The sequence below is a fragment of the Nanorana parkeri genome, unplaced genomic scaffold (assembly GCF_000935625.1).
Source record: "Nanorana parkeri isolate BGI_ZX_2015 unplaced genomic scaffold, ASM93562v1 scaffold976, whole genome shotgun sequence".
Taxonomy (NCBI): domain Eukaryota; kingdom Metazoa; phylum Chordata; class Amphibia; order Anura; family Dicroglossidae; genus Nanorana; species Nanorana parkeri.
The window spans coordinates 133402-156053 of record NW_017307244.1 but is presented as its reverse complement, the minus strand read 5'-3'; the positions used below and the strand labels follow the sequence as shown (position 1 = coordinate 156053).

The 22652-nt window shown below is 41.6% G+C and overlaps 1 protein-coding gene across 1 annotated transcript in view; it reads right to left on the bottom strand.

Annotated features, from left to right (window-relative positions):
- Positions 1–332: 332 nt before the first annotated feature.
- SLC36A4 (solute carrier family 36 member 4) overlaps positions 333–22652 on the bottom strand; it is a 132630-nt gene continuing 110310 nt past the window's right edge. Inside the window, exon 10 of the mRNA XM_018566799.1 lies at positions 333–738. Coding sequence (XP_018422301.1) covers positions 437–738 — 302 coding nt within the window. The 3' untranslated portion in view covers positions 333–436. The remainder of the gene's footprint in view (positions 739–22652) is intronic.

Genomic DNA, 22652 nt, shown 5'->3' with positions numbered 1-22652 from the left:
CATACACAGAGCAAGGCTCTTTCTATGCAGTCTAAGGCTGCAGCAGTGACATTCCTACAACTGCTTGGGTAAATAAAACCTATTATACCAGTAAGACATTAACAATTTGCCAATCTGTAGCACCCTCAATGTTTCTTCTGGTTTTTGTTTCTTTTTGCTGGTTTTCTCACTGACAAAAAAGGTTCTTAAAATACATACAAATACCTGCTTTCCCCAGAATCAGCAGGATCAATACTGCAGCATTTTTTAGTTTTAAAGCAGAAAAAGAAACAAACAGAAAATCTAAGAGTGGAAAGAAAAATGGAAAAAAGATGCGCGCAGTGCACCAGTTTCCTTTCTACAAAAACAAAAATCTAATCAGAAGACACCAATGTGCACATATCCTTAGTCCTCTTCTGAGGTTGAAGGCACAGGAATGGAATGGGAACAACAGGGTTCAGTGGGAACCCAGGAAAGTGCTGTTAATTTCTTGTAAAGGACTCTCTGTGACGTTCGCCAATGGTAAATGAGTTGGATAAATAATTTCCTCAATTGTTACGTAGCTCCCCATAATAAAACCCACAAATCCAATCATCGCTATGGAAACATCCTTCATAATTGTGAGCGGGCTCAGATTGTCTTTGTAGAAAGTGAGAATTTCAATCAGTGGCGGAAGGATTAGCGCCAATGAACTGCTGCACACCGCTCCCACGAATGAGATCACCAAATCAAGACGCGGGATAGACACCGCCATGGCACCTGGAAAGAGAAACAGGATTCAGTATTAAGTTAATCACTTGAAGATGGAATAAAATGTGGCCTTTTTATACAATGAAATAGTGCAAGCCAAAGCAACCAATCAAAACCTTCCTTTCCATATGAAAGCTGTAATAGAAAACACCTAGAAAAGGGGCATAGTCATAAAGCAGTGAATATGACATTCAACAAACATTCTCTGCAGGAGGTCAATGTGTTTTAAATGATAATGATTAATTCACCACCAGAGAACGTTTGGTGAAATTTACTTTCACTGATTTATAAATAGACCCCCATGTGCCATATCTTTGAAATGACAACCAAGGCACCTTTAGAAATGTTTAGTAATGACAATCTACAAACACATACTTCTAGATAATTGCCGGCTTTGTATTCTTTGCATATCTTATTTTTCGTCTCCTCCCCATTCTTCTCACAGTGGCCATTGTTAATAATGGAAGATTAATATCTCTCCCTTTACTTCCTGGAACTCTGGCACATGTGACTAGGACATGTGACCATGCACATCATCTCAGAGGAGGAAAATGCCTTTCCCTGAGATCTCGCAAGAATACAAATGAGATTTCCCAGCAATATTCTGCTGATGTAACCTTCCCAGGATGCAATGCTTGGGCACAGATTACATCACTAATGCCCAAGAGGACCAGGAAGTGCAAAAACAATAATTTTAAGTATAAGAAAAATGTGTTTATTTAACTAATGTAAGATGATTTCATATCAGCATGCAGAGCTGCGTGCTGAGGCGTATTTTAGTGAAAGTAGGTAAAGGTCCACTTTAAAGAAAAATGTTGTTTGGTTTTGGTGAGGAGTTAGAATCCCCATCAGGTTTTTATTCCTGCCTGTGTCCCGCTGGGGTGATTTAGGCCTCATTCACACAGTGTAGAATTGAGCCGTACAGATCCGTGCGGCATGCACGGCCGTATCGGGCCGTTCCTGGGAGGGACAGGTGCTGCGTTTCATTGCGTGCAGCAGCCTGTTCTTCCCTATGGGAGGACGCAGCCGTACGCACACCCGAGCTGCACATCCGTGTCTGTGCTCAGACGCAGACAGAATAGATCCTTTCTGCGTCCGAGAATGGACACCCAGATGTCCGGGTGCAGTTTGTGCAGTTCGGGTGTGCGTTTGACAACATACGGCTGTGTCCTCCCATAGGGAAGAACAGGCTGCTGCGCGCAATCACACACAGCACTTGTCCCTCCCGAGAACGGCCCGATATGGCTATACGGCCGATATAATCTGTATGGCCCGATTCTGTGTGAATGAGGCCCTACTTTCGCAAGGTTTCCCGGTGGCCACTGTCACTTGGAATGAAAGTAAGGGAAAACCCAAAAATTTTAATTGCCACCAGAACTGAACTAGAGGGGAAATCTTCCATTGGTGACACCTGTTTGAGCAATAGCTAACAGAGAGGGATTTCTACACACTTTGGAGAAATTTCTCACCACTTCCTGTTGTGTTTACAGGGCAGGAATTAAAGGAGAATCTTTGGGACACTCGTGGCAAAAAAACCCACCTGATAGGGGGTTTAACCATTCTCTATTATATCGAAAATAGATATAACTAGATTTGTTTTCATACACTTCTGAAATTTCAAACACTATAGGATTTTTTTTTGCAATATCAATTGATTAAGTGAGACCTTTGTCCACAGCTCAACGCAAAACCTTTATTAGCATTGGATTATAAATTACATCAGGGATGTTTGTGTGACATAAAAGCATCAGTTGACTTATCATCTAAAGTGGAAATTCTATATATGCCTAAATTGGAAACAAATGGGATTGCAAATATGATGTGGATCAATGCCTTGCCCATGTGTCTGTGATAACATACAAATACCCAGATGGGTATAATAAAGATTTACTAATATATGTGTCATAGCATTTGGAAGTGACAGGTTCTTTATTGAACCTGTCACCTCCAATACAGGAGTTCTAGCACAGCACTGTGCTAGAACTCCTCTGACAGCTGAGAGAAGAGCACAGCTCTCCCCTCACTGTCTACTCGACTCGGCGTGCAAGGTGGGGGGGATGGGGGGCGGGAACATACCTGCCGCTCCTCTGCTCAGAGAGGCGGCTCTGATCACACCTGTTAGCGCTCCCACTCTCTACTCCTGGCCGCTCTGAAGCTGCAGCGGCTGGCAGGAGACAGAGGGAGCGCTGACAGGTGTGATCACAGCAGCCGGGGCCATTTTGCGGCCAGTCGCATTTTTCCGCCCCCTCCCCCGCTGGTGTCGTCAAGCAGTTGCTTGACCTGCCTATATGGTAGCGCCGGGCCTGCTAATATCCTCCATCATAAAGTTGACTTGTTTGTTTCTTGATGTGCGCAAGCAGAGATCAAGGAAGAACGTAAATACTGAAAGAATCAATATCCTGTCTATGTACCTTTATTAATATTTAAATGTGCAGATTTGGACAAAGTGTACTTGTAAACATCACATGGACTAACATTCTGTTTACACAGATCAGCCATAACATTCTGACCACCCACCTAATATTGAGTTGGTTCCTTTTTACTGCCAAAACAGCCCTGATCCATCGAGGGATGGACTCCAATAGACCTCTGAAGGTATGCTGTGGTATCTGGCACCAAGCCATTTGAGCTACAGTAGCCCTGCTACTGGATTGGACTACATGTGCCAACCTTTGCTTCCTCTGTGACTCAATGAGCCTTGGCCGCCCATGACCCTGTGGCCAGTTCACCGGTTTTCCTTTCTTGGACCACTTTTGGAAGATCCTGACCACTGTGCACCGGAAATATCCCAGAAGAGCTGCAGTATTGGAGCTGCTCCGACCCAGTAGTCTGCTCATCAAAATTTGGTCCTTGTCAAAGTCTCTTAAATCCTTACATTTACCCATTTTTCCTGCTTCCAACACATCAATTTCAGGAACAAAATGTTCACTTGCTGCCTAATATATCTCAGCCACTTCCAGGTGCCATTGTAATGAGATAATCAATGGTATTCACTTCAGTGGTCATAATGTTACGGCTGATCGGTGTGTGTTTTATCAATATCAGCTATAAACTATGCAGCCCCTAGCATGTGAGAAACCTAGGTGACCCACATACACCATCCACTATCCTACCAGCCAGTACCTCACAATATAAATATTCAGATATTTGCATGACGTTCGGCTAAATGCTTAGGCCAGCGGACTGCAGGGGTATCCCCACTCCGAGGGTACATTTTTTAAGTGCCCAGACGAGGACTTTATATTACTGCAATGGGAAAACAGAACAGCTTGGTGTTTATACATGCCAATGTATGTAGAGGTCGCAGTGGAGTTCTCCTTTAATGATGCTATTTATTTTTCTCAACAGCAACTTGTTTTCCAAAAGCAATCACAACTGTCTCTTGTTCGGTAGTTTGCAAATGTGGGAAGATTGCAATAATGGGCACATTTGCATTCTGCTATTAGCACTACAGTCTGGCACTGAAGATTTCTAATGTACTGTATGTGTGCAGACATGGAAATAAGCAAGCAGCTATTATAATACGATATGTCTGAAAATAATGACTTTTTCATTTTCCCCAGTATATTACTACTAAACTCTACCGCTGCACTTTGATGATATTCCGCCATGGACACCTGATTTTAAATTGGGTTACATGTTTAAATGAACACTCTATTACAAATTTCAATACGCACTCTACCGCCATTTTTTCTGTCATAGGTCATTTTTATCAGGACACACTAGGTCTCAAATTTTATGAGATGAAAGTGATTGTGATGCACATAGGATGCAGGGTTCCTATATCATGTATGTGTTATATGGCTAAAGAAAACTTGAAATATATATTGCTCATCCTACATGCAAACAATAGGAATTGTTGTCTTACTGCAAAATCCTTTTCTTGGAGTATATTAAGGGACACAGGATGAGGTGCTCGGGTACATTGGGTTATGCTGCTACCTTTAGGAGATTGGTCACTGGCGAAACAAACATGTATGGACAGCCCAGCATAACCCTCCCACTCCCAGCCTTTTTGTAGCAAGCAATAGTAGGAATTGTTCATGAGCCCAGAGGAGAGGGACCTGTGCACTCTAAGAAAAGGATTTCATGGTAAGTGAAAAATCCTATTTTTCCAATTTGAGCATTTAAGCACACATGAGGAAGTATTCATGTACATTGGGACGTCCAAAAGCAGTCCAACTAAGGGGTGGGCAATGGTAGACTTTGTGAGAAGTCAATTTCCCAGCGTTCAAGAGCATAGATATAACCAAATCCGACTGGCCCCTGTCCCTCAGGACCTGGGCTTCAACAGCTGGCCAATAAAACCACTGATTGAGAAGCAGAGTGATAAACTGGTCCTTGAGACAGAAGATCCAGATGATCTAGGAGAGCCCATTGAGAGTCTGCCAGGAGGTCTAGGATGTCTTCCTGGGTCAGTTCGGCATGATGAGAATCCATGGAATGCTCTCCATTTTGATCCTGTGGCGCAAAGGAGGAAGGATTTTGAAAGGTGGAAAAGCATAGATGAAGATCAACTGATCTCACAGAGTGATCACAGCATCCAATATAAAGGCTAAAGGATCCCTGGACCTTTAGACAAATCTGCTCAGTTTATTGTTAAACCTGGAAGCCAATAGATCCACTATTCTTTTGCTTCGAGACTTCTGGTCAGATGCCCTGGCAGACAGGAGGTGGTGAAGGAATAAATTAATCTCTCTGAGCCCCAGAATATTGATAGGGAGACAAGCTTCCTCTAGTGACCAAGTCCCCTGTACCAGGAGTGTATCCAGAGCTCTTCCCCAGGCCAACAGGCTGGCATCCGTTGTAAGAAGTTTCCAAACCAATGTGATTAAAAATTATCCTGACTCCAGCATTGGACTTGTGACTCCCCATGCAAGGGAAAGCCTGGCTTTGCTAGTCCGGTGAATAGAATGGTCCAGAAACTTCTTCCTCTTGTCCCATGCTGCCAAAATATTAGTTACAACAGTCTGGAGTGAAATTTGGCACATGGAACTGCCTCAAAAGGACACCATTAAGCTCAGAACTCTCATACAGAAGAAGAGGGTTGGATCGTTCCTGGACTGTAAAGTCTGTACATGAGGGGGGAGATTCTCCCTTTCTGTTCCAATGACTCAACCTCCACCTCCGTTCTTTCTCTCTGAAGTGAATCCAAACTACCTTTTATTATGTAACAGGTCTTATCAACTCTTCACTGTGAAATAGGGCTTTGGCTGACATGGGTGAAGAGTATATGCAATCAAAAATTCTCAGAAGTAAAATACAAAAAGTCATATGATCAAGCATTTACTTAGGGATTTGAAAAGGACATGAAGGCCTGGTCCAACCATTTGCAAATGTTTTTGCCCAGTTTTATTCATAAACAATGAATGCTCATGTTGGTACACCAAAAAAAGCTATAGCAGATGTCTCAAAATAGTGTGTTCAGCCAAGGCGGTATTAAAACCGCATGTGAGGTGGGAACAGGAGATAATTAAGTTACTGCCTAGAACAATGGTGGCATGTTCAGCAGTGACCACAATGGAAACTGGTAAGCTGAAGGGCCAGTCATGGTGGTAAAAAAAAAGTGTTAGTGGAGGAATATCCATACCCATCTGGGAGGAAAGCAAACCACCGATAACACCTATGTGCTTAAAGTGCATGGAGAACAGCTCAGCTAACTCAGTTACAGTATCACGCCTGAATAGACAGGTTACAGTGGGCCTTGCAGTAAAAAATAAAGGTCTATTTAACATTACCATCCTTTTCGTAAATGTATTTCTCAACTTCCACCTCCACTCTTCCTAAATGAGAATGAGGAGTACCCCAAATCTCAGTGAAGGAGTGCTTCTCCCAAGATATGGCATTTTTTTTAGCATTCCCTGGGACCTCACTAGATAGATGATGTCACCCTAGCTTAGGCGCAGCAGGCCGAATCGGTGGGTAAGGTAAGAATATTTAATATTTTTCCATACAGTTTTTAGTTTAGCCATTTAGTAGAGGTGAGGGGGCCCAGACATATAACGCGGCCCTTGCATTTTACTACAAGGTCCCCTTTTAGTAAGTACACCTAACTGGGTAGGAATGCCCTTACAACCATGAGAGCATAATGGATGATGCTGAGGCCCAATGGAAGGCGATATATAGCTGGATTGTGTAGTAACATAGTATGTAAGCTTGAATAGACCAAGGTCCATCCAGTTCAACCTGTGTGTGTGTGTGTGTGTGTGTGTGTATTTATTAACACTTCCCATATCCCTGTAGTTTCTGTGAAAGAACAAACTCATATAGAAGTTTCTGGAATTTATCAATGTCATCAGCAGATACCACCGCCTGAGGGAGGGAAACTTTCACTACTCTCACAGTGAAATAATCGTTGCGAATTCTAAGCTTGAACCCCCTCTCTTCTAACCTCTTGTTGTGTCCCTGGGTTCTCAATACAGTTTTGGGATTAAACAGCTTGTTCCTACGGTAATATTGAGGTCCCCATTGGTGATTTTGAAGACTGCAATAAGGTCCCCTTTTAATCGCCTCTTTTCTAAGGTGAATAAGTTTAGATTTTGAATGCAGTCTTCATAACTTAGGCCTTCTATCCCTGTAATTAATTTTGTAGCCCTTCTTTGAACTCTCTAAGTGCAGGACTTCCTCCTGAGAGTCGGTGACCAGATCTGTACCGCATACTCAAAATGGGGCCGAACCAATGATTTATAAAGTGGAAGTATTACTTTTTCATCCCTTGCTACAATTCCTCTTTTAATACACGCCAGTATCTGGTTAGCTTTACTTGCGGCTGCTTGGCATTGCTTACTATTGCCAGGTCATATCACGCCCTGGTAAGTATTACAAAGTTCACCAGGTGGGAACTGACAGACTGGCACAATGTGTCCAACTATCAGATACAACCTACCACTGTTAATCAGAGAAGGGGATCTCATCTGTAAACCGAGGCATGTACGTTTACTTTCTGCTGTGCAGCAGAAGCTTTCGCAGATGATAATCTTCCAGCAAGTGTGAATCCAGGTTACTCCAGTCACAGTATCTGAATGCTGGATTAAGTCCCATGCTGCACAGGCTGATTAGTGTTAGGATAATGCAACAGCAATTATAGGCAAATTAACTGAGAACTGTCAAGCTTACAGCAGCACAAACAGCTTCATTAGAGGAAATTTCCCAGCCCCAGTCACGGTGATAAAAAGCTGCTTGACTGGCAGAAGCTGGGCGTGTGCCAGATTTAAATATAGCGTCTTAGAAATATGAATTTTACAGGGACGCGTCGGCAAATGAATTAAATGTAACCTGATAAAATTAGTTAGCCTCATTTCATTGTGACATTATTTGGAATAACTGCAGAATCATCTTAAATTACTTGTTCCTAGGTTACCAGATTTCTTTTTTTTTTGTTCATTACATACAAGTCGGAATATTATTTAGAGAAGAAGTCTATGCCAAATAGTGATGAGCAAGCGCCACCCCTCCCCCTCGACACTGGGAGGGTGCTTTTCCAGGGTCGACCCTGGGTCTGCGGGCAAGGGGGCTTATTTGCATCGGGGTACCCCTTTATCCCAGATGCCGCCCCCCCCCCCTTGTGAATGAGTAAGGGGCACTTGTACTACTGCTTATTTACTAAAGGGGTAAATCAAATAATTAGTAAAAAGCCCAGACTTTTGATAAAATCCTTTAATTGAAAAAAAAAAACAGAGACTCAATTTTTGACTATTCCTTTGATTGAAAAAGAAATGGCTCCATTGATCAGCAGATGGGTGGAGCGAGCCGTGACTTCATGGCTCGCTCCGCCCATTTGCCATTCTCAGCTGTCAAATACAACATAGCATTCGGGAGCTCCCGAATGCTATTCGGAAACTCCCGAGTGCCATTCTGGTCTGTGAGCCGAAGTGTCATATGAAAAGTATAATGACACCTCAGCTCACAGACCCGAATTGCATTCGAAAACTCACTGCTGGATTACATCGATGGAGCCATTTTTATTTTATTTTTTTATTAAAGGAATAGTCATAAATTGACAGTTTTTTTTTTCAATTAAAGGATTTTATCAAAAGTCTGGACTTTTTACTAACTTATTTGATTTAACCCTATAGTGAATGGGTAGTACCCCTTACTCATTCACAAGGGGAGGGGGCAGCATCTCGGTTAAAAAAAAAAGATTTTTTTTTTCTAATGTCATTTTGCTGCAACAAAATTTCGTCCAACAACGACATTTTGACTAGACTGCCGCTAACGAATTACGGATTCGGAAATTCGTACTCGTTTGAATTCGGTATATCTGTAATTCGGAAACATCCGAATGTCCGAATTTACGAACATTCGTCCGAATTTTGATTCGGAGCTAAACGAATCGCACATGTCTATTGGCGACTTCTGCGCACTATGCGCTTCAGCATGCGCTGACCACACTCTGGCATTTTACGGGGCCTACCACTTTGTGGCTGAGTTGCTGTTGTTCCCAGTTGCTTCCACTTTGTTATAATACCACTAACAGTTGCCTGTGGAATATTTAGTAGCAAGGACATTTCCCAGAACACCTGAATCCAATGATTTGGAGGGGTGTCCCAATACTTTTGGTAATATTGTGTATCTGAAAGTTAATAAATATCTGCTGTTAACCATACACATTACTTACCCTTAACATCAAAAACTATATCTGATACTAGGTCCACTTGACAATGCCTTCATCTGCTTTTCTCTCCAGAAGGCCATCTCCGTGTTTGATGGAGCTTCTTTATCAGCTCCCTATGATAAAGAAGGCAGCAGGCCATGGATCCAAGAAGGTGAAATGTTCACGTAAAGGCAATTTTTTTTCTTAACAAGACACCCTTGAATATGTTTTTTTCCTTTTTCCTGTTTTGGTTGCTGTGGACCTTATAAACAGTTATCACACTTAAAAAAAATGGTCACCATGGACTACTTGGTATAAGCCCCCGGGCTGACACACTTCATATTGTAGTTTTCTTAACCTACTATGTACTGGAACTCTTTACCGACCTTGTTTACTTTGTACTTAATTTTTTACCTTTCTATGTCTATTCCGTATATTACAAGTATGCTCACTGCAATTCTCTTTAATACTCCCATGTTTGGGATAATGTAATACAGAACTGTCTGTTAATAACCTTCAAAATCTAATGAAAAACATTTGGAAAAAAAAAATAAAATGTGAAACCCCAATCGTGCCAGTAAGATTTGGAATATAAAAGACAACGCAGCTGTCTGAGATTCATGGCTCTACATGACTGTGTTTCTCAATCTGCTGCAGCCGTTATATACGTGGCGGTAAATCGACTTTTAAGAGTCACATCACATAACCAAACTAAAAAGCCTCCTGCAGTTCTAAAGCTCCGCTGTTTACTGACAGATTAACATATGTTACTATGAAGTATGAAAAAAGAGCTTGGTGCAGCAGAACATTTGTCGGAATGCGTCCGCTCGTCGCCACGAAATGAGAGAAGGCTCAGATATTATTCCAGGTATGTCAGCAATGTTACAAATTAATAAGTAAAACTCATTAAAAGGGACCCAATCACTCTTTCTTTAAAGAATACAAAAACAGGAGTGCCTCTAAAAGTACCAGTAAAGTCACCGATGTAATAAAAAGACATGTAGTGGTCACCTTGATGTGTGGCTGGGACAACACACATGGCAGCCAAGCTATAGAGACATCACCTCCAACATGAAGAGGAGAGGGTCACCTAAAACTGTTGTCGTGTTAATAGTTCACGGCAATAGTGCTTTGTAACCTTCATATCTGCAAGGCTAGAACCATAGGAAATTTTTATGTGAAGCTTTGGAGACCCATTCTGGGTCTGTGGACATTAATGTCATTACAGAGTAAAATGTGTCCCTCCAATCTTGTAAGAAGTCCACCTACCTCCTCATACCTCACCTGTCCAACTACCTCCTCATATCCGGCCTGTTCACATATTTCTTCATACCTGACCTGTCCACCTAATTTCTCATACCTCACCTGACCAACTACCTCCTCATATCCGGCCTGTTCACATATTTCTTCATACCTGACCTGTCCACCTAATTCCTCATACCTCACCTGACCAACTACCTCCTCATACCCGGCCTGTCCACATATTTCTTTCATTCCTGACCTGTCCACCTAATTCCCCATATCTGACCTGTCCACCTAATTTCTCATACCTGACCTGTCCACATAATTCCTCATACTTGACGTGTCCACCTAATTCCTCATACCTAACCTGTCCACATAATTCCTCATACCTAACCTATCCACCTAATTCCTCATACCTGACCTGTCCACCTAATTCCCCATATCTGACCTGTCCACCTAATTCCTCATACCTGACCTGTCCACCTAATTCCTCATACCTGACCTGTCCACATAATTCCTCATACCTAACCTGTCCACCTAATTCCTCATACTTGACGTGTCCACCTAATTCCTCATACCTAACCTGTCCACATAATTCCTCATACCTAACCTATCCACATAATTCCTCATACCTGACCTGTCCACATAATTCCTCATACTTGACCTGTCCACCTAATTCCTCATACCTAACCTGTCCACATAATTCCTCATACCTAACCTATCCACATAATTCCTCATACCTGACCTGTCCACATAATTCCTCATACTTGACCTGTAAACCTATTTCCTCATACCTAACCTGTCCACTTATTTCCTCATACCTCACCTCTCCAACTACCTGGCTTGTCCACATACTTCCTCATACCTGACCTGTCCACGGCAAACCCCCAGGGGACCTCAGCACATCGTCACAACCCAATCCAATATGACTGCATATTGTCTGCGATTGCCAGTTTGTTGCTCATCTATTGTCATGATTACCCATTTCTTGCCCGTGTATTCAAACAATTGCAGCATACGTAACAAAGAAGAAAACAAATTGGGAGTGATGTGGCCTCAGGACCTGTGAACTCAATGGAAGATGCAACGCAGTGCCAAATTGAGTACATTTGGAGGCACTTTGTGTTTTTCTTAATGTTGACCTTTGTCTTGGGCAATAATTCTGACCCCTGCACTCTGTGTTAAACATTCCTGACCCCTTAAATCTGTCCATCTATGAATTTTCCACCTCTGCACTCTTGACCCCTTCACTTTGTGCATTATACGCTCCTGACCCCTGCACTATATGCGTTACACACTGTTGACCCCTTCACTTTGTACATTACTCGCTCCTGACCCCTGCACTTTGTGTGTTATGTGCTCCTGACCCACATACTCAGAGTAGGCTCAGGTTTTATTTAACCATACCACTTTAAGCCCATCCAACTATTAAGACCAATTTAGCCACACCCACCACTTTGTGGCGCTGCTATTAGCTCTGCCCATACTCCTCCCTGTGCCACTCAAACGTGGGCTTAGTCAGTACTGTCTCCTCTTATTTTACTGGAAAATCTGGTCACCTGGGAACCACTATTACTAAGAAAATCTAAAATGCGCAGTTATCATGGGAACAGGAACAATCTTCCAATGGGAACACTTGTCCGAGTAACAGCTAAGAGAGTATTTACCATACTTTGGAGACATTTCCTATCACTTACTGTTGTGTCTCCATTGCAAAAAGTGAAGGGAAATCTCCCAAATGGGGTACAGACAGCAACAAAAAAACTTGACAGGAGTTTTAATAATTTTCCATTCTAAACTTGAAAAAAAAATGGCTTTAGATATAATTTGACTTTAAGAGACCACTGTATTAATAAGTAGACAATGGCACTTTTATAAAAATCATAAGCTGTTTGCAAATACTTTCAGCAGCTTTCAATATCTTTTGGTTTACCCAAGTATTGAGGGTTCTGATCAAATCTTCAACAGTTCCGGAGAGTACTGAAGTTTGCCCGCCCGCCCCCTCCCTTCCACACAATTCTATTGGACAGTAACGGATCAATAGGAATGTGTTGGGCCTGCTGTTAGATCTGTTGAAGCTTTGCCTAATCAGTGGCCTGGCACTTAGGGGAAGCAGAGGATACTGATAGCTTCTATGTAGCTTCAGATATGGACAGGTGGCTCTAGATGTCTGCACGTCATACCTGTCAAAAGCTTTCAGTATTCCTAACATACCAGAGTCTCTTTAAATTTTGATTAGTCTTAACTATAAAACCGCCATATAGAAAAAATAACATGCAAGATGTTCACAATGTTAATTCTGTAATGCTCAAACCTCCCAGATATCCAGAAAGACACTAACCAGAATAGCACATTTATCAAAGAGACAAACTTCCCACTCACTATATTCAGTTTCAATTAGTATCCGATTCACACTGAGCTTCATTTTTTACTTTTTGAAGGCAGAGGAAGCTTAATGGGAGTCAGTATAATTAAGCCACGGAGGAAGGATACACAAAGACACAAAGACAGTGGGAATTGTTTTATCTGATAATATCGCACAGAGCTATAAAGCGACACGGGTAGATAATGTGATTTGTTGGTGTAAATGACAAGCCCAGCTATAGCAAGACATGGGAAGAACGGCAGATCCGTGACCTGAGGCATTCAGCAGCCAATTCAAACACATTACCTCGGGCGTAATTTTTTTTTTTTGAAAATACAGAAAGACCGGCAACAGTAGTGGTTCAATTGAAGTTAGGAGACACTGTGCCGATCAAGGCCTGATCGTGCCTAGAAGTGAGGCATCATTAATTCAAGAGGATTATTTCTGGCAGCTATTCTGTATGAAAATTGCCTATAGTGTGAAACAAAAGATGACTTTTAAAAATGCACAAAAAAAGAATAAATACAAAAAAGTAATTAAAGCAAACTTGTAGAAAGCAATCGGTTCTCCTTCATAGCCCTTTGTCTTGCCTCCATTACATTCTGCTGCCAGGAGCAAAAAAAGGACCTGGTACTTCTGGGTATGGCAGAGCATGTGACTTACTCCTACTCTTCTTTTTTTGGTTGTTGATGATTGGTCCAGCACTATCACAAAGAGGTGATAATGGAGTCCTCAGCTTTGTGTAAGCTCTGATTTATAGAGTGACTTAGAGGTTAGACGTGGCTTCCACTCCTCACAGCCCAGTGGCTAAATTAAGTGGAGGGAAATAAAGGAAAACCAAGTATGTACCGTCAGGGATAGGAGCAATAAAGTGAACCTGTTGCTTTGTCTTGCGTATTAGCAACAGCCCCATTTAGACAGCATATTTAGTGGAAAGGAGTTTGTTTGAAATATTAAAAAGGTAATTGCTTGGAGAGTGAAAAGGTTAGTAAAAATAGTTACAAACCATACGTCTAAGGCAGAATAAAAAAAAAGGGGAACAAGAACCCGTGTGTACATACTGACAAAGTTCAAAGATATTCGCGGGTAAGGAGGCCAGACTCACATCTGTGAATAGGGGTAACGTGTAAGCCATGTTGTAAGCCATGCGAGGGAAAAAAAAAAAGGGAAAAATGTTCTAATGCACCCTGTCAGGGCATTTCGGCACACTGATACAAAACCAGCTTTGCACTTTGGTGGATCTTAGTGGAGAACTTAACACACCCATAGTGTTACAGACACTAATGTAAGTGAGCCCTTCAGGTATCACATTTAAATTTGTGTGATCCCACCAGATGTGAAGCAGACCCTAAAGTCAGATGGATATAGTTGTGTTATCCAAAACTCCAATAACCTAGAAGGAAAGGAGATCTAGGAAAGAACTGAAAGAAAAGAAAAGGAGGAAAAGGGTAAGGACCGAATTAGGGGGAATAAAGAGAAATAAATGAAGGAGCAAAGAGGGATGGTAAAAGAGGACACCACAGAAAAATAACCATCCAAGAACCATAAAAGAAGAACAAAACAGCAAATGGAATCAAATGGCCAGCCGGGAAACATGCCATCAGGTGGTTACAGAATTAGTGAATGCCTGTAAAAAGCGAGCACCATGGAGTTAGAGAAGGGGACTGACCATTATTGGAGAGCGGAGGCTGACGGTCAGCCTACAATGGAGAGGGGATATAAGGGACAAGTGCTAACTCATAAGATAGCTCCCCGACCCGCAGCCTGAGAGTCTAAGTCAGACATTTGTGTGGACATATAGTGAATCCAAGTGGCCCAGGTACTGTAATGTTTGTCCTATCTGTCCCTACATACTGCTATCTATTCTTCAGCCTCCATAATGTCTGATACCTGTCTGATCCACTCCTCCCTGGAAGGAACAGAAACACTTTTGCAACGTTGAGGAATTAAACGCTTAGCAGCATTGAGCAGGTGTGGAAGTGAATTGGACTAATAACGAGAAATTGTGTTAGGAACAGAATGTAGAAGGAACAAGGCTGGGCTGAGCGGAATATCAATTCCCAGAATCTATGCAATTCGTTCTCTATAATCTTGCCAGTGCGGTATGATTTTGGAGCAAACTCAACAGATGACAATGTTCCATTTTGACAGACCTGATCGTGCCAGATCAGGGGTAATCTGATGTAAATGGACACATTTCCGATTACATCTGACTCCTCATAGGCCGTCATGGGGTCTGGTCATCTCAGTTTTTTCCTCCATTGCAAGCAGTGGCAACTGATCTGTACCGCTCCGATCAGGAGGGGATCCATGCACAGATCTCCTCTTGATCAGCCCATGTGAAAGGGGCCTAAGGATGCGGCGGAAAAATAAAAAATGTTGCTTGGTAGTTAAGTTGTAGCCACATACCTTTTGTTTCAGTTGACATGCAGCACCCATAACTTATTTTACCGTTTTTGGTTTTGACTTTAGAACAGATGTACAAATAGCTACTTCTACCAACAGGTGGTAAAACACTACACCTACACATGCCCCCAAAATGCTGACACAAAGAAGGGTACATGGCAGTATAGAGGGTAAAGAATATACTAAAGGTAAATGAAGAGCCAGCAAACAAGAAAATGTCACCTGCCTACATCTCAGTTACTTATTTTTCCTTTCCACTATTGTACTATTCTTCAGGGAAAGTGCTGAGTGGAAGGGTTTAGAAGCGATAACCATGAACTTTATGAAGGGCAGCAATATATATATATATATATATGGTACATACGAGAAAAACATTTATTCTGATATTGCAGACAGCAGATTTCTATGTGAATTTCGGTTATTTAATAATGTCACCACCTCCACACTGCATCCACCATCACATCATTTAATTTATTATTCTATCACCGTCTTGACATCCAAGAGGTCAGCAGAACAGAACAAATGATTGTACAGTTTTGCTTGGGAGACCTATAACAGCGCTAGGAGTTTACAGGGTTTAAGGTCAAGATGAACAGTTCAAGAAGAACAATATATATTTTTAATCTCTTCCGAAATAAAATATGGTTCACTACTTTATAGGGCAATGTCATGCTAATCTAAAAGTAGGAAGTCACATGATCAAGTCATCATGTGAATATAAATTTTATATCTTCGTTTACAAACCTTCCTTGCCCAACAGAATCTGCAGTAAAAAAATGTTGACTCTGATGTTAGTCACTGCAAGACTGACTTTACCTAACTATAAGAATATTACATTACTGATGACAAAAGAAAGGCCAATAAAAGGCATGGAGATACATTTAAAGGGTAAATTCACCGTTTTAAAAAAATGTGAAAAAATTATTGCAAATGTCAAGTGCTCATTGATCAGCATGGTCTCATGAATAAAATGACCGATAAAAAGCACTTCTTACTTCTGGGACTTGGTCCTCCCAGCTTAGAAGTGCTTCTAATTGATCAGCATGGCTATGCCATTTGCGAACATTATGATCATTACAGACTGCAGGGCTGTGACATGCGGTGTACAGTCTGCTACAGTGGCTGGAGTGGGCATCACACAGGGAAGTACAGCGGGGACCAGGAGGTGCTGTAAGTTCCTTTTTTGTTTTACAAAATACAAAGTGTTCTGTGATCTGACAAAAGGAGAGAAGAGGTGGACAAACAACAGGACTGCGTCTGTGTATGAGGGCCCAGCTCTCCTGTTGCAGCATATGATGTATGGCAAAATCTATACTTTGTGGCATTCATGAAATTGTAAATAGTCAAGAAGGGCAACAATGCTGGAGGTAGCATTCACCACATTATGTACAGAGTGTAGAGATCAGGAGTGTGTAACACAGAGAGTGCAGGGGTCAGGAATAATGCACAGAGTGCAGAGGTCCACATTAAGAAAAGCACAGAGTGTCACCCATGAAAAGATGTACTTAAAGGCCTCAATAACAAAGCATTAAGGCGGGCCGTACACATCGGGCAGTTCTGGGGAGGGACAGGTGCTGAGTGCAGCTGCCTGTTCTTTCCTATGGGAGGATGTGGCTGTGTGTTGTCATACGCACACCCGAACTGCACATCCGTGTGGGTCCGAGTGTCCATGCTTGGACGCAGACAGGATCCATCCTGTCTGCGTCCGAGTACAGACAACTGGACCTGCACGGTTGTGCAGTTCGGGTGTGCGTACAGCCGCATCCTCCTATAAGGAAGAGCAGACTGCTACACACAGCCCCGGGCCAATACGGGTGTGCACGCTGCACCACGGATATGTACGGCCCGACTTAAAGCTGTGTAAATGAGGCCTAAATCATAACATCTTCCTCCAAACTTTGACTTTCACGGACGTGTTTCAGGTCACCAGGCTATACAGTAAGAAGTAACCAGCACACCAATTAATTCAGCAGCTTCTTGTGAACACAAAGGGATTTTTCATTATTTTACAGAAGATTTACATGACTTTCACCCAGAATTCACACAATTTTCCAAGTAAATCTAATTAGAAAATGTGTCACTCCGGGATGAAAGATGTGTGAATCTTGTAAGAGCACATTTTTCAATAGACCCCTTAATGTAACCTAGGTCAATTACAACAGTTTATTGTGAAAACTTAATGCCATGCCAATGTGTCAGGAACACACAGGGTCCCCCTCCACAGGACAACTCAGTGACCAGGCTGGCTGTTCTGTCCGGCAGGATGTGTAAAACTCAAGATTGTCTGGACAGAAATACAAATCCTTTGGCTGCTAAAACAAATTCTTTGTATGTATTTCAGTTGTATAATAATAGTAGCTATATTCCTGGAGTTCAGCTTCATAATAGTGTAGGGGTGCATTATCCTCTGTATAATACAGAGTAAGAGTCACAGATACTGGAAGAAAGGGTGCATTGTATTCGGGAAAATCATCCCCTATGGTCTATTTTGCAGATTTAACCTGTATTGTACAAAACTGGAGTTAGGCTTTAATGTATCTTGTATTGGAGAAAATAATTTAAGATAAGGTTCTGGCAAAACTGCAATGCTGTCATTTTTATGTGATTACTTTCCAAAACCATTTTACATCAAAACAAAGTTATCACTTCAGCTACTTAGAGATGAAGTTTAATGCACATATGGTAACTGTAATCTTAATACAATAGACAAAACTAGTTTGCCTACTTATATAGCAGTTCCATTACTCTATACTTTACACCGTTTCCAACAGAAAAATTAAAGTGGATCTCCTAGCGAACAGCTAAATGTGGACTAAAAGTACACTGGCCCCGCTGGCTCTCAAAATACCTAGCAAGCTGATTGGATGCAGGCATTGATCAGGTATTTTGAGAGCCAGCGGGGTTGACTAGCAACATACTGAAGCTTGGCCCAGTGGGAGATTCCTCCATCCACACAGCTTAGTGTAGATGGAGGAATCTGTTGCACTTTTTCCATCTGACCAGAGAAAACCTGCAGATAATGAATAGGTGTAAGGCCAGGTCTTCCTATCGATTTCTGTGGAGCTCTTCAGATCCCAGGCCAGGATGCACCCAAGCTGAGATGAACCCCCACTCTCCAGGCTAAGACCTTCCCCATGCCACTCAACTGCCAGTGCCTCTACAGTACAATGAAGTTCTGGGGCTTGACAGCTGAATGATAGGGCAGGGTTAACACAAGAAGTGGGCTTTAATTTCCACATGGGAAAGAGTTGAGGCCCTGTGTGTCTAACATACAACGGGCTCCAGTTGACCAGATTTAAAGATCAGCACAGCTACTTGCAGACACTTCAAGTCTCTGAAATAGTGAATAAGATGAGTCAATATAAGAATTAGAACTTTTTGTTGAAAAAAAACAATACATGAGTTAAAGTAGGAGAATCTTCAAGAATTATGAAAATGTTGCAGGGAACTGGAAGGTCTTAAAGTGACACTAAACTCAGGAGCTAAAATCTTAAAAATACATTCAAGTCCCTTCACTATTAACATAAATGTATCTTATTTGTGTATCACTCAGCTGTAGATCCTCAAATCATCTCTGAATTGGTGACACTGTCCTTCCTTCTGGAGGGGGGCTACTTTTGTTCCCCATGGTCCCTGCGTGTGTTGTAAAGTAGCCACCCTTGGGAAGGAAGGACAGTGTCAGCACCAATTCAGAGATGATTTGAGGATCTACAGCCAAGTGATACACAAATAAGATACATTTATGTTAATAGTGAATCCACTCTATATCATCTTCAGATAAGGCTGTTTCCACACATATGATTTGGAGAATATTTGATTTTGTATACTATACATCAGGGCTCAAAATTTCCAAAAGTTGCCCCACCTAAACCTTATCCTGCCCCGGCCTTAACTCCACCCCTAAACACAACCTCTTAAATAATCTTATGATAATTCTTATCTTATGATAGTTTCCGCTTGTAAACGGCAGATTAGGGATTCCTGCTGCCAGGAAAACGCAAGTTCCTGACACAGGAATCCCTAATCACACCTGGAACATACTGTATGTGTGAATGGGGCCTAATATACACATACACTAAAGGTGCCCATACCCCTGCCGATTATCGTACGATAATCGCGGGCGATCCCGCATTCGTCCAATAATCGGCAGGTGTATTGGCAGCGTGCGACCGCTTCCTTTTGCAGGGAGGAGGTTGTGAGCGGTCTGCAGCAGTCCTCACTAATCACCCCCAGATAACCAGGGATCGATCCTCCTCACATACATCCTTTCTTTCGGCCGGAGCTCAGAACTGTCAGAGCTCCGGCCGAAGGAAGCCGGAGCTGACAGGAGCTGCTCTGCGGTCTGCATCCGACACAGATGCAGTCCGTGGAGCTGCTCCCACAAGTCAGGTACGCGGTCTGCGGCCATGTGCCTGACATGTGAGCTGGCTGCGGGCCACATAGTACTGCCTCTTGTAGACCCAAATTTCCACCCTCACTTTATTTTTACTCGACAAATGCGAGCAGGCGAGTGGAAATTTTTAGCCCTGCTATACATCATGTTTTCAATTATGCTCATGTAGAGCTATCACCGATGGTGTTATGAAATACCCGTCAATTTTCTATGTCCAATATCTATATGAGTTGTTTAATCATGTTCTCTGTGTGATTTATATGCTTTAATCATGAATATATTTGAGTGGTTTGTGGAGGTATCTTGCTACTAGGATATGCGTATCCTTGTTCTATCTATGGCCTTTTTTGTGGTTTTGTAATAAAAAAACTTTTTATACGAAGCAAGTTGTAGTTCATTGGGTCTGTCACTTGGTGCCTTTAAAGCCCCATCTTTCTACGCATTTTTTTATTAAGATACATTTATGTTAATAGTGAAGGGACTTGAATGCATTTCTGAGATTTAACTCCTGAAATCTGTGTCATTTAAGGGGTATTATTTTTTTGGGCACCAGTGAACAGAAAGGATGTCCTTGAACTGGAAAGAGCCCAGAGGAGGGCAACCAAACTCATTAAGGGGATGGAGGACCTGATCTATGAGAACAGACTACTAAAATTAAACATGTTCTCCTTGGAAGTAAGGAGATTAAGGGGGGGACATGATTTTCATGTACAAAATGTTTACCGGGGATTGCAACATTAGCAGCAAACTTTTTACAATTAACTCCATGACAAGGACGAGAGGCCACCACTTAAAATTAGTGGAGACATTTTTTTAGCACAAGGGGCGAAGGGGGTTCTTCTCTGTTAGATCAGTCAGGATCTGGAACTCGCTGCCACATGCTGTGATTTCGGCTGATAGTGATGCATCATTCAAGAGGCGATTGGACGATTTCCTCAGAGACCGTAATATACAGGGGTACAAGTACTTTTAAGAATGAGAACAAACAGGGACCTATACATACGCACACATCAGTAGGACCATACACATACACACAATAGGTTGAACTTGATGGACCTGTGTCTTTATTCAACATCAAATGCTATGTAACTATGTAATTATGAAAAAAATACAGTTAAAACTGGAATGAACCTTTCAACAACCTTTGTCAACATGTTATTGTCTTAAAAAATGTAGCCATGTTTGCTTGTTACATGTACGCATTGTAAAACTTAAAAGACTCTCAAACATGTATTTCAACTATGAACTTAGCTGCTTGCCTACATTTGTACTAAGAACCACTAGCTTGCAAATAATTGTTGTTTGATATCTGTATGGGGTTTTTTGACTAACATTTCCAGGACAGCCTACACAGTCACGGGCTCCACATTTTAGAGGAACCCTTTGAAGCTCTACTGAACAAAAAAAAGCACAGAAGTGTACTACAACCCAGTGCAAACTTCAATAACACATACATACAGCAGATAAAAGAGTGACAGTGGGCTTTTGGAGGAACAAATTTTCAATCATGCACTTTACAAATGTGGTATTGTTCACAACTTACTTTAAATAACTCACTGTGATATGGAATGATTTCATGAATAGATTGAAAATCTGGAGCCCTTGGATGAAACATTCTCTCCCATCTGCCCTCAACAAGAAATCCCTAAGGCTTTGAAACCACCCTAACCTTATACACTACAGCTCTGCCCGAAAAGGGGGCTCTGTTTAATATATATTATTTTCATCTTCACTCTTCAGCAGAGTTCTATATTTCACAACAGATCTGACCTTCCTGCCATACTAACTTCTCATTTTCTGTTTTCCACTTTCATTTTCCTCCTATGATAAGGATAGGGGAACGTTCAGAGAATCTGTTTTATATTGCAAATTGCTCTTGGAAAGGAGCGGCACCCCTGATTGCCCTGATCACCATATTTGTATACATGTAGACTGTTCTACATGAATACGTGTGGATTGTTGTACATTAAAAAAAAAAAAAAAAAAGACCTACCCCGAAAATAAGACCTAGTGTGTTTTTTTGAGCCAAAACAAATATAAGACAGTGTCTTGTTTTCGGGGAAACACAGTAGGTTAAAAAGTTAGGTGGAACATACACATTGTCCAATTTTTTTAAATCTGTGCACTATTGCCTGCCTGCCTGCAGAAATCTTATAACAGAAACTTTGCTATTGTAATAATTATTATAATGATATTTAGATTACAATCCAATGATTGAATCCCACAGACATAAGCATTGGAGTGGGAAGGTAAATTCAGTACAACTTTAAAAATGGAGTAATATTCCAAGCTATGGTAGAATACAAATAAAACTTTTTGCATGGAAGCAAAAGAAAAAAAAAAATGCATAAAATGTTGGAGCAATGGTATTATATACTGTATACATCCAAAATCCAGACACCCCATCATTATGATGGTGGAACTGTGGCCACTTTATAGACATAGCACATACATTTAGAAGCTGTCCTTTTATCCAGTCTTAGACAAAAAAATCCAGTGTATTAAATTTAGCTACAGGGAGGAGGGAGGCAATATTCACCGGGTTCATTCTCTTTTTTATTAGCTTTATCGTTTGACTCATTTCTGAAAACTGACCAAAAGCTGATTAAACATTCTGTATGTTCACAGCAGCACAAAGCCTCATCACTCTCCATTGCCTACACTAATCAAGTGAAGAACATTTACTAAACAACTTGAAGCTATGATAGTAAGAATGCATAATACAATGAGGCAATCTGAAAAATTACAGTCACAATAGGACATGAAGATCACATCAACCTCAATCGCCACTACATAGAATACTGCATATAAATAATTAAGGTGGCTAGCCTAAGAAGATTACATCTACTGCAGAAGTATTGCTGTGTTTTTCTGGGCAGGTTTATTTGGTTTTGTGTGTGTCATTCAGTTAAAATGAAAATTCG